Consider the following 12,475-nt stretch of genomic DNA (forward strand, 5'->3'; position numbering starts at 1 on the left):
GAAGGAACATTTAAAGAAAGGATGGTCGCAAGTTTCCGCCAAATGCCCACAAAACACATAATTACGATCAATATCCAAAAATTGCAATTTTTCTTTAGTTAGGAGTTTAGATTGAACCCTTAACCAAAGCAAAAATGAATGCTTCGGAGTAATGCACGGGTTCCAAACTTCGCTCCCCAAATGTTGAATGTACCCTTAGGCCTAAAGAAATCATAGGCAATTTTGTGTTGAATTTATCTCTTGTTGAGCAGCCCAGAAACTGATCCAAAAATCCCAGAAACTATCCCTCGTATTGAATTGTCTACTTGTCAACTCAACTGTCTGAATTCTACCCAGTTTGGCCCATGTTCTGCGGGTGCCTAGCATGGTAATTTAGGGCTAAACCAGCAGACCGAGGTAGTATAATTCTATTGTCCATCTGCCCAGATGGAACAAGCTGTCCGTTAGGAAAAATCTGTTGGGCAGCTCCCTTTTCGCACAATATGTCTCTGATTTCCAGCAATTTCTTAAAGAGTGGAGAGTGATATTTTCAAGGACAAACCTCCCAAATGCAAGTCCCATTAAGATATACTTGATGAATCCACTGAATCCAAAGAGTGTCCTTTTTATGATGTATGTTCCAAAGGGATTTAGCAAGTAACGCTAAATTACAACTCTTCAAATCCTTTAATCCGAGGCCCCTTCATCTTTTGGAAGGTAAAGATCCTTCCATGCAATCAAAGGCTTCTTAGATCCCCAAAGGAATTTCTGACAAAGGCTAACAACCCTTGAAATAATTGTAGCCGGGATAGAAAAAATAGAAAGCAAAAAACATTCAACACCGCCGTAATGAGTTCCACTTTACTGGCATAAGAAAGAGATGAGCAATTCCAAGCTCCAATATAAGCTGCAATTTTATCAAGGAATGGAGCATATGAACTCACTTTGAGCTTTTCCGAAGCAAGAGGAATACCAAAGTAGCAAAAAGGCATAGTACCCTTCGAGAAATTTGAGAGTTCCACAATTCTTTGAAGTTCAAACCCATAAATCCCAGTCGTATATAAGCTGGATTTCAAAGTGTTGATCTTCAAACCCGATGCTAAACCAAAGTTATCAAGGCAATTCATGAGAATTTCCACTAACATAGCATCTCTCCTTGCAAAGAGCGTCAAGTGATTCGCAAAAGCCAAGTGAGTTATCTTCAGGGGACCACATTTCAGGTGATAATTAAAATCACTATCATTTGTAGCATCCTTGATCATTCTAGAAAAATATTCAAGATAAAGCACAAACAAAAAAGGGGAAAGTGGATCACCTTCCTGAAGACCTTTCCCGCCTTTGAAGAATCCATGCATACTCTCATTCAAAGCAACGGAATATGTTGGAGAGGTAACACATTCCATAGCCCATTGAGTAAATCTCAAAGGAAAATTCAACCCTTCAAGTACACTTTTGAGAAAGTCCCAACTTACCAAGTCATAAGCTTTCCTTATATCAATTTTTAGGAGGCATCTCGAAGTGACCCTCTTTCTATTGTATTGTCTCAAAAGTTCTTGAGCAAGATGTATATTTTCCGTCATACTCCTACATTCAATGAAAGCGGTTTGTGCTTGGTCCACAATGTCCCCCAAGATAGGCCTCAATCTAGATGCAAGGGTTTTTGTTATCACTTTACAGATCACATTACAACAAGATATCGGTCTGTAATCCCCAAAACTCGGATTATGACTTGAATTTTGCACTAAAGCAATGACCGCATGGTTGATTTGTTTAAGGATGGAACCCGATGAAAAGAATTCCATGATAGCCTCCACAAAATCATGTTCAATACACCCCCATGCGCTCTTGAAAAGACATGAAGTGTACCCATCCGGCCTGGGAGATTTATCATCTTCAATCCTAAAAAGAGTTTCTTTGATCTCCTCAAAAGAAATATCCAAATCAATGCATTGACTTATTCCAAAGATACCAAAGGCCCATTGCAAATGATGTCCTTGTCAATTGGCCGAACCGACTCTTTTTTCCCAGTAAGTTAGAATAGAAATTGACAAATTTCAATGCAACTTAGTCTTGTAAAGTGGTATATATCCTGTCCTCCTTAAGAATAGTAGCTATAAAATTCCTCCTTGAGTTCCTTTTAACCACGGAGTGAAAGAATTTTGTATATTTATCACTTTGCTTAAGGAAGATGTGCTTTGCCTTTGATAATAAAAACAACGCTCCGCTTCACATAAACCGAGGGCTTTCTTCCTCAATTTAGCAACCATAATTGAAAATTTTCATTCATGGGCTGATTATGTAGTTGAATTTGGGCAGCTTCCAATTCATTTTTTGCCACGTTTACCCTATCCAAAATGCACCCAAAATGCTTAATATTAAGCTCTTTCAAAGCTTCCTTTAGTTTGCTAAACTTCTTGCAAAGGATAAATTGCTTTGTCCCCACACATTAAAATTCATAGAAGCTTGAATAAGATCATGGAAGTCCTCATGCTTAGTCCGTTTGTTAAAAAACTTGAAAGGTGTTTTAGCGCTCCCAACACGATCATGAATAGAAACAATGCAAGGGGAGTGGTCGGAAAGGCATCCGGAAAGTAAAAAATTTGCATCAACGTACGCCCCATTTTGCACCCAAATATCATTGACGATTGCCCTATCACTTTTGCTCCAAACTGAACCATTAGTCCACTTGTAATAACAAACAATGGAGCACACATCCGTGAGACCCACATGAAGGCAACAATTTGTGAGATCCTTGATTTCATAAGGGGTAACGTCCGCCCCATTACATTTCTCATCAAATTTAAGAACATTGTTGTAGTCACCAAGAATCAACCATGGTAACCAAACATTTGCGTTGAACTCCATAATGTTATTCCAAAGTGGCCTCCGGCTAACAATAGTATGAAATCTATAAACGAAATTAACAAGAAAGGTATAAGATGTAACCTTGCAAGTAGCTTTACAATGAATGAACCTCCATCACATCCAAAAACACTTTGGATGGATTCCACAAAATAAAGATCAGTCCAGCTCTATGAGTGTAAAAAGCATATACATGCATGAAGCCATCGAACTTATTCCTCAAAATTCTAATCAATTTTTGATCCCCCAACTTTGTTTCCAAAATACCCATGATATCAATGTAATGTTGCTTGATAAATTCACGAATCCCACTTTGTTTAAGGGGTGGATTCATATCCCTAATATTCCAAGATGCTAACTTCATGACGTTGAAGTAAGGGATGTACCCTTCTTCTTGCCAACTTTTGTTACCGATTTTCTTTGCTCAACAAGAATACCTTTGAGCTTTTCATTTCCAGAATTATTTGATTCTGCCTCATTGACTTTTTCTGAAGAATCTGCCATAGAAATAGGTGCCATAGTACGTGCATTTTTATTTCCAGAAACTGCCCAGTTTTTCTTGCTAACAACCTCCACAAAAGGGGCCTCATCCTGTCCCAGAACCTGTCCAGCCTGTTCGGCCACTTCAGCAGCCTGTAACTACCCTTTTCTTCCTTCGATGCATCGACTTCAACAAGTGCTCTTGCATAAGAAAGTCTACCTCTACTAGCCGTGACTTTATCGGTAGATATGGGTTTTCCTACTTTGGAGACAATTTTCCCCAAAGTGTTTGTGTTCCAAAATTCCAACGGTGCCTATCTATGTCCATCTTAAATTGGAATACTAGCCACCCACTCGAATGCACATAGTATTTCTAATCAACTTTCCAAAAGTCGTACAATTGGAGAAGAGCCATTTTTCCGGGAAACCTACCGACAAAATATCCAGTGAGACCGTATCCCCACTTATTTTCAATATTGTCTTCGTCCATTTCATTCAAAAAAACTTCATCGGATTGAGTATGAAAGGACTTCAACTTAATATTCTCTTCCGTCTTCCTATTATCTTTAAAAAGGTTAACCCAAGGGACTTTAACTTCTTTCTCCCCAACATGTTCAGTAGCATTTACTTCTTTCTGGGAATTTACTTTAGCCGTATGACATTGTGATTTAGAACTAACCGACTTCGTATCCTCATCCCAAGTGTTAAAGAAATACTAGGTGAAGGCAGATTTACCTTTGAGTTCTCAACTGATTTTAATGTGGAAGAGGCATATTCATCCATATTAGCATTACGCTATCGAGCAACCTGGGACTTAAGGGGGCTAAGGCCAAAAAAATTAGGATTACAGGCTTTCTTTTTACTCATAAAAACACACAAGGCAATGGATCAAGAGAAAGGGAAAGAAACAGCCCAGAAAACCAAATAGAACCGGCCTTTAGAGAAAAGGGAAGGGGTCGGGTTAGATAGAAGACCACCAACTCTGAAAATAGTCTACACAAAGTACCAAAGTCAGAGACTAGAAGCTGTGAAGTCAGAGAACAAACTCTGAACGAGGCAGAAAAGGAGGCAAAAAGGCTGACCAGAGATTCAAAAATCCATCACATGTCCAAAGTACAAGATACATACACAATACATACAAGTCTTGAACCTGAAGAACCAAGAAAGCGCATAGCACAAGGAGAAGAACCAAGAAACCAGAAACCAACTGCCAAAGAGAAGAGAATACTACCTAGACAAGAAGAAAGAGCCAACGTCCAGAAGCAACACAAATGAAAAAAGCACCAACAAAACCCAGGCAAGTAGGAAACAAACTCCAGCAAAAATAATCTGGAAGAGAACCACAGACTAGAAACCAAGCTGGACGAAACAGGAACCACAATGCAGTCAATCTAGAACAAGAACAAAGCTGGACTGGAGCACCCACANCACAGTAAACATGCCATATGTGCATGTTAGGTATTTTAGTAAATACTATAATGAACATAATTTTAGTGTGTTTTCATCTTTACTATTATAGCGTACTATCCTCTCTATCAAACACGCCATAAATATTCAATCCTTTACAACTTTTGATAATTTGACATCTCGAATGTTAGGTACCGACATCTTGGGCAATTTGCACCACTTGGAGGGGAACAAGCAGCAGCAGAACTGCCTGGAGACTGGGTTTCCATGGGTCATAGTACACAGTGGCTTTGGTATTCTGTGTATGCAAGGTTAGATCTGGTTGAATAAATGTCACTCTTTCTTATTGAGCATGAAATCTGATATGTATGACTTACTATTCATATACTATTTGTTACACTCAGCAAGCAAGTTAGCTAGCGCACAAGGTTCCTAGTAATAGGTGATTGGTCAAGAAGATACATCTTTGGGAGAGATTCAAGTCGTATCTGATGCAAAGGTGTATGTAAGAAGGTATCTTGAGAAATCTACAAGGGTTCTATAATTGAATTTATTGGATATTTATTCTTCTGAAGAGTATAATTTTGTTTGTCATTATTATGCAATGGCTTGTATACAAATTGGCGAGAGAATTTGCAATGCTGTGTCAGTTTTCAGGGAAATGACAAGTCTTATGAAATAAAATCCACTTAAATACCCAAAAAAAAGGTGGATGCATTGAAATTCTATTATTTGCTAATATATAATGATTCTATTTTCAACCTTCATTATATTTAGGATTATTTTTAAAGACCAGCTGCCTTTGTTTAAAAGTAGCAGGCTGCTTTGCATTTTTTTAAGCCAGCCCGAGAGCCACACGTACCGGCTTGGGCTTGCCCTGAGCCCAAACTGAGCCTCGAGTCGAGCTGGCTTGAGCTTTTTGCAGGTCGAGCCATGGGCGGCCCGAGCTCTCGAGCCTTTTTGCCATCCCTAATTATTCTCCTTTCATTTGATTCCAGAAAATAAATACAATAATGGTGATGAAAAGGCATACTACAATAAAGGTTTGTTATTTTAATATAAATTTTCCCTTAAAAAATACTTATTAATTCTCTCTTCCCCATCACTAAACGTCTTGCAGAAAGGATGATAAACAACTTACTATTGTTGCAATAGACTAGGGACCAATAGTGCAACTATCACACATAAATAAATAAATAAAATTTATCATATGCATTCATATGAATTATCAATATGTACTATTATGTGGTTTTTTAACAGTAATATTAATTAGAGCATGAAGCCTTGGATAAATTACAACTTTTTTGAATGTTATAATATGTTAAATTAATAAAGCTATTAGGCATTACCAAAATTACAATAATATGGAAGAGGTCCTCCATCACAAGAAAGCATGTCGCTTGGCCCATCCTCTTTGATTTGGTTTGGTTTGCTACGCCCAAAGCCCACTTCATATGAGTGACACTCTTCAACCTCTCTTGCACGGAATTGAATTCATTGGTAGGAAAAAAGATTAATTTCCATCCAACTAAACACATTACATTCTCTAGTGGTCTACAAAGTAAGTTGGCCGAATTTTTTGCATGCTTTTTGATGTCAAAACTGCTATGATCATCATGTCGGCTCCATTTTTTCCTTTTTCTTTTTTCCCCTTTTGTATATCCTTCGTTGAAGCCCTCATATCCTAAGGTGATACCAATTGATGCTGAATATGCAACAACAATTAATTCAAAGTTACATTTTGACGAATAAAATTACTTTCAACTTGGACAAATATACGTTCAATGTGGTGTACCACAAATATAATTCGCAATAAAACATTATTTTCCTTTTACTGAAACCCATTAGTGACGAAATCTTGCCTTCAAATTCACACAAAATCACCTTTGGCACATTAAACCCAATCGTATTTTAGCACAAGACCCCAAATCACTTACTTGTAGTGCTTTGAGTTATGAAGGTTTTTCAGAACAACACAAAATTCATATTATATAACTTATGGCACAATCCAACCTTTACAACACTTTGAGCAAGGCATTTTTCATTATTATTGATTGACTTATGGCGCAATTCAACCCTTACGATGCTTTCGGTGACTTACAACCAAGAAGCATCGACCCTTTCACAACGTTGAAATTTCTGGGACTTCAACACAGCCCACAATAAAAAACAAGAGAAAGAAAAATTACTAGTGAAAGCTTTCTCTCTTAATAAATAATATGATCACAATTAAGTATCAAGAGAGAAGTAGGCTCTACACTTCAATAATTTGCAAAGAATAGAGCTCTAGTGTTTGTTTGTTAAACTTTAATTAAGATGAAAGATTTTTACAGATTTTGATCACTAAAATTTTTTTTCAAGAATTAAATATTTTGATCTTCTAAAGATTGATAAATAAGGTAGTTGAGATCAATAAAAGCCTCATTAAATTGCTCCTTTTTGTTGTCTCAATGAATGCAAAGCGAGGAGATATTTATAGTTGTAGAACCATAAAAAAATTTGTGTACTAGATGTTCACTATAGTGCCGAAAGGTTCACTAGCCATTGTAATTCAGAACGGTTAAAAAATTTACCGTTTGTTCTATCAGATGTCCAACAGACATACCGAACGTCCACTATAGCAGATTTTGGTAAAATTCCTTCTTCAACAATTTTGACAAAAGTAATTCTTTGAATGAAGTTTTTACCTGATTTTCCAAGATAAGTGACATTTTTAATATAAGATTGAAACTTGAAAAATTATCTTATGTAAATATTTTTGTGAGATGAATATGTTTGTGTATAAAGCCGATACTTCAGCCTTTTAAGATTCATTGCCAAATATTGAAGCATATTACCTTTACATACGAGATTGAAACGTCTAAGTCTATTTTCTTCAATGAGGCTCTTCGTCTTGACGTGCATGCTAGACTTATGATTTGACTTTTATTTTAATAGAAATCTTCACAACATTGCTTTTACTTCCATGTCAATTGTTGCTTATTAATTACTTTGTTTCTAATTTTGCCTCTTCAAATTTGATTTGTAATTTTCTCTATCAACACTCGAATACAATTTGTTAGAAATAAACACAATTTGTTTGTAATAATCAAAAAGAGAAGTCAACCATAGGTCAACAACGTGTCCTGTCTTACATTTCATTCTAAATATCCAATACTAAATGAATAATGTATCAATTCGATCTAGAAATGAATCAATGAACCCTCTTCATTTTAGGTCTAAATTCTTCGCTTTTGTGAATACGAAAATGTGTCAATCCTTTTCTCTCCCTGTCTAAATCTAATTTTCAATTGGATTGATTCATTTGAATTGATAAAATTAGGAGTTCATAAAGAAATTTGAATTATATTATTGCATATACCACATTAAAATATATGACATTATTATTACTAATTGGTAAAATCCATATCTGTAAAAAGGGAGATGAGGCTTTTTTTAAGATAAGAAATTCATTCATTTCAATTATTTCTCAAAAAGGAAATGAAGAAACAGAGGGTCTGTTGAATTTCAAGTATTCAATTTCACCACTAAGATAAGGAGACTTGCTTCACATTTGGAATTGCACAAAAAATACTATTTATTTCAAGGAGGATTGCGAAAGTTTTTGGCAAAACGCCAATGAATATTGGCTTATTTGTCAAAATAAAAATAAAAATAGAGTACGTTATAAAGAATTAATTGATCAGTTGGATATTCGAGAGGCAAAAACTCGGTAATTTAAAGAGCAATATAATTTGAACTTATGCGTTTCAATTTTGATGAACTTCTTACTTTCAGCAATTCATGGAAGTATGACTTGTTAAAAAACTTATGATTGCACCAACTACAAGAAAGACCTCATGATAGTCAATATGGGTCCTCACCACCCATCAATGGAGGGTGTTCTTCGACTTATTGTTACTCTCAATGGTGAAGATGTTATTGATTGCGAACCACTATTGGGTTATTGACATAGAGGAATGGAGAAATTGTTAAAAACTGAACAATTATACAATTTTACTTTATGTAAGACACTGGAATTATTTAGCTACTATGTTTACAGAAGCAATAACCATAAATGGACCCGAACAACTATGCAATATTCAAGTACCTAAAAGGGCTAGCTATAGTAGAGCCATTATGTTGGAGTTGAGTCGTATAACTTCCCATTTGTGATGGCTTGGTCCTTTATGGTAGATATTGGGGCACAAACCCTTTTCTTCTATATTTTTCGAGAATGAGAAAAAATATATGCCCTATTTGAAGCCATTGCCGGTATGCGAATGATGCATAATTTTTTTTTTTTTGTATTGGAGAGATAGCTACTAATCTACCTCATGGATGGATAGATAAAATGTTTGGATTTTAGTGATTATTTTTTAACAGGGGTTGCTGAATATCAAAATTTTATTACACAGAATCTTTTTTTTAGAACAAGTTTAGGGCGAAGGCATTATTGGAGGAGAATAAGCACTAAATTGGGGTTTATCAGGACTAATGGTGCGAGCTTTCGAAATACAATGGGACCTTCATAAAGTTGATCATTATGAGTGTTACGACGAATTTGATTGGGAGGTTCAATGGCAAAAAGAAGGGGATTCATCAGCTCTTTATTTAGCACGAATCAGTGAAATGACAGAATCCATAAAAATTATTCAAAAGGCTCTGGAAGGAATTCCAGGGAGGCCCTTTGAGAATTTAGAAATCTGATGCTTTGATAGAGTAAAAGATAACGAAAGGATTGATTTTGAATATCGATTTACTAGTAAAAAACCTTCTTCAATTTCTGAATTGTCCAAACAAGAACTATATGCAATAGTCGAAGCACCAAAAAGAGAATTGGAAAGTTTTCTGATAGGAGATCAGAGTGTTTTTCCTTGAAGAAGGAAAATTCACCCATCAGGTTTTATTAACTTGTAAATTCTACCTCAGTTAGTTAAAAGAATGAAACTGGCTTATATTATGATGATACTAGGTAGTATAGATATCATTATGGGAAACATTGAAACATTGATCGTTGAAATGATAATTGATAAAACAAGAAAATTACAAACCATTCATTCATTTTCCAGATTGAAAATCTTAAAAGAAGTCTACGAGATATGGACCAGAAAGTTAAAATGAGTTGAATACATATATTTTATTTTTTATTCAAAATTCGGGTTGATGAACTAAACCAGATAGTTATATGACTGAAATAAAACAACTTTTGAATTTGCAGTTAAAGGGATTGAATCTCATTTCCTTTGTACAAGAATGCAATAAAATTAAATATAAGCAAAGTAGTTGAGACTGTTTACCCTAAGATTGGTTGATTAGGCATCATGGCTTGAAATGGGTTCAAAAGATCAACTATATGGAGTTTTTACTATCTATTAACATAGATGTATTACCATATTGGATGGTTAACAAAAATGAGTAGATGGTTAGGAAGAACAAGATATGCAAAGGATTAGTAATGGAGATTCTGTAAAATTATCCAACAGGATGTACCTAAAAGGAATTAAAATTGGGGCTTTAAGTTAGTAGAAATGATTAAGAAGTACTCCCCATGATTCGATCTAGAGTATTTTCTTACCCATTGATTAAGTAAATAACTATCAAGAATGAAGTAATCTTTTACTTTGCTAATGTCTTCCTTTTCTGAGAAAGGAGAATAGGAACGAAATAAACTCAAAAGAGTAAAATTGCAAAAAAGAGATCTTTTTTTTTGATAATTTCTTTCCTATATACCTATTTTATCTAGACTCAAAAGAGTAAAATTGCAAAAAAGAGATCTTTTTTTTTGATAATTTCTTTCCTATATACCTATTTTATCTAGAGAGATAGAATTCTTGTCATGATGCATGAACTAATGAAATGTCTAATTCTTTTTCGTAATGTAAAATAATAGGTTGAAATAGCTATGTGATATTCCTCCTAAAAAACTCTTTTTTTATTCAAGGACAAAGTTATTAATCAACAAAGGAAAATGAAAATTCTTAAAAGATGAGATCAATTCAGAAGCACTTTTATTTATTAGAAATATAAATTTCTTAGAAATAGCAGACAAAATTCTATTGGTCTACCTTAGGATAAGAGTTTGAATCTCTGTCTATCTTATAAACATACCAAGATAAATAATGTTGAAAGGTATATAGATTTATTTACGACCTCTGAGGTGAAAATCTCATGTACGATTCTGCAATAGCGATTGGAACAGTGATGTTATAATCGACTATGATTATCTAGCAGTTCGAGTACAGTTGATATAATTGAAGTGCAGCCAAAATATGGTTCTTGAGGACGGAATTTGGGGCATCAACCTATAGGGTTTATTGTTTTCCTAATTTATTCTCTAGCCGAGTGTGAAAGATTAACTTTTGATTTACCAGAGCAAAAGAGGAATTAGTAGTAGGTTATCAAACTGAATATTCAGGTATAAAATTTGATTTATTTTTTGTTGCTTCGTATTTGAATCTACTTGTTTCTTTATTATTTGCAACAGTTCTTTACTTTGAGGGGTTGGAATCTTTCTATTCCGTACATATTCATTCCTGAGCTTTTTGAAAGAACAAAAGTTTTTGGAACAATAATCAGTATCTTTATTACATTAGCTAAAACTTATTTGTTCTTGTTCATTTCTATTGCAACAAGATGGACTTTACCGAGGTTGAGAATAGACCAAGTATTAAATATTGGATGGAAATTTCTGTTACCTATTTCTCTAGATAATCTATTATTAACAATTTCATTCTAACTTCTTTCACTGTAAAGGAATAGAATATTCCATATTCACAACTTCTCTCAAACAAGAAAAAGAAACAAGTATAAAATTATTTATAAATATTTATGATATGGTTCCTATGGTAACTAAGTTTATGAATTATGGTCAACAAACAATATAAATTTTAAGGTACATTGGTCAAGGTTTCATGATCACCTTGTCTGATATGAATTGTTTACCTATAACTATTCAATACCCCTATGAAAAATTGATCACATTGGAATATTTAAGAGGACGAACCCACTTTGGATTTGAAAAATGCATTGCTTGTGAAGTATGTGTTCGTGTATGTCCTATAGATTTACCCGTTGTTGATTGGAAATTGGAAACGGATATTTGAAACAAATGATTACTTAATTACAATATTGATTTTGGAATCTATATATTTTGTAGTAATTGCGTTGAGTATTGTCCAACAAATGTTTATCAATGACTGAAGAATATGAACTTTTTACTTATAATTGTCATGAATTGAATTATAATAAAAATTGTTTTAGGTCGGTTACCGGTGTCAATAATTGATGATTACACAATTTGAATAATTTCAAATTCACCTTAAATAAAAAATGGAAAAAATCCTTGATTCAAACACCATTCTATCATTTTTGGATCCAAAAGAATGAGGTTTTTTACTTGGTCAATAGGTTGGTTGGCGAGAATCGTGGCTTAATTTGGATTGAAAATCGATTTGTATTCAACTAATTATTTCAAAACAGAGAGTTTCAAAGTCTCTATAATTGTATTTACATCAATCCACATCACACACATTCCAGTTTAATTCAATTAAGAAGAATCCTCAAAGATTACTTCTTCTTTCCTGGTTTAGGTCAACAAAGTCATGAAATATTTTGCTTTATCTATTTTTTTCTATAACATCAAATGGATTTACCTAGACTAATACATGATTTTCTTTTAGTAATTCTCAGATTGGGTCTTATATCAGGAAGTCTAGGAGTAGTATTACTTCCCAATCCAATTTATTCGGCCTTTTCATTGGGATTG

The 12,475-nt window shown here is 34.3% G+C and overlaps 1 protein-coding gene and 1 pseudogene across 1 annotated transcript; one reads left to right on the forward strand and one right to left on the reverse strand.

The window, feature by feature from the left end:
• Positions 1–328: 328 nt before the first annotated feature.
• Positions 329–2,844, reverse strand: LOC111386969. The gene is made up of 4 exons (XM_023011471.1): positions 2,425–2,844; positions 813–1,898; positions 542–642; positions 329–488 (listed from the first exon to the last, which is right to left on the reverse strand). Exons 1-4 carry the CDS (start codon positions 2,842–2,844, stop codon positions 329–331), a joined length of 1,767 nt encoding a protein of 588 aa, XP_022867239.1.
• Positions 2,845–10,829: 7,985 nt separating this feature from the next.
• On the forward strand, positions 10,830–12,011 carry LOC111386971 (annotated as a pseudogene).
• Positions 12,012–12,475: the final 464 nt, after the last annotated feature.

This window comes from Olea europaea, unplaced genomic scaffold (assembly GCF_002742605.1).
Source record: "Olea europaea var. sylvestris unplaced genomic scaffold, O_europaea_v1 scaffold3826, whole genome shotgun sequence".
Classification (NCBI taxonomy): domain Eukaryota; kingdom Viridiplantae; phylum Streptophyta; class Magnoliopsida; order Lamiales; family Oleaceae; genus Olea; species Olea europaea.

Excerpts from the sequence above, each read along its gene's own strand:
- LOC111386969 (XM_023011471.1), bottom strand. The coding sequence starts at position 2,844 with ATGGAGTTCAACGCAAATGTTTGGTTACCATGGTTGATTCTTGGTGAC. Across the intron at positions 643-812 it reads TCATTACGGCGGTGTTGAAT|CGTTACTTGCTAAATCCCTT; the intron begins GTTTTTTGCTTT and ends GTTGTAATTTAG. Across the intron at positions 489-541 it reads ATGGGACTTGCATTTGGGAG|AGACATATTGTGCGAAAAGG; the intron begins GTTTGTCCTTGA and ends GCTGGAAATCAG.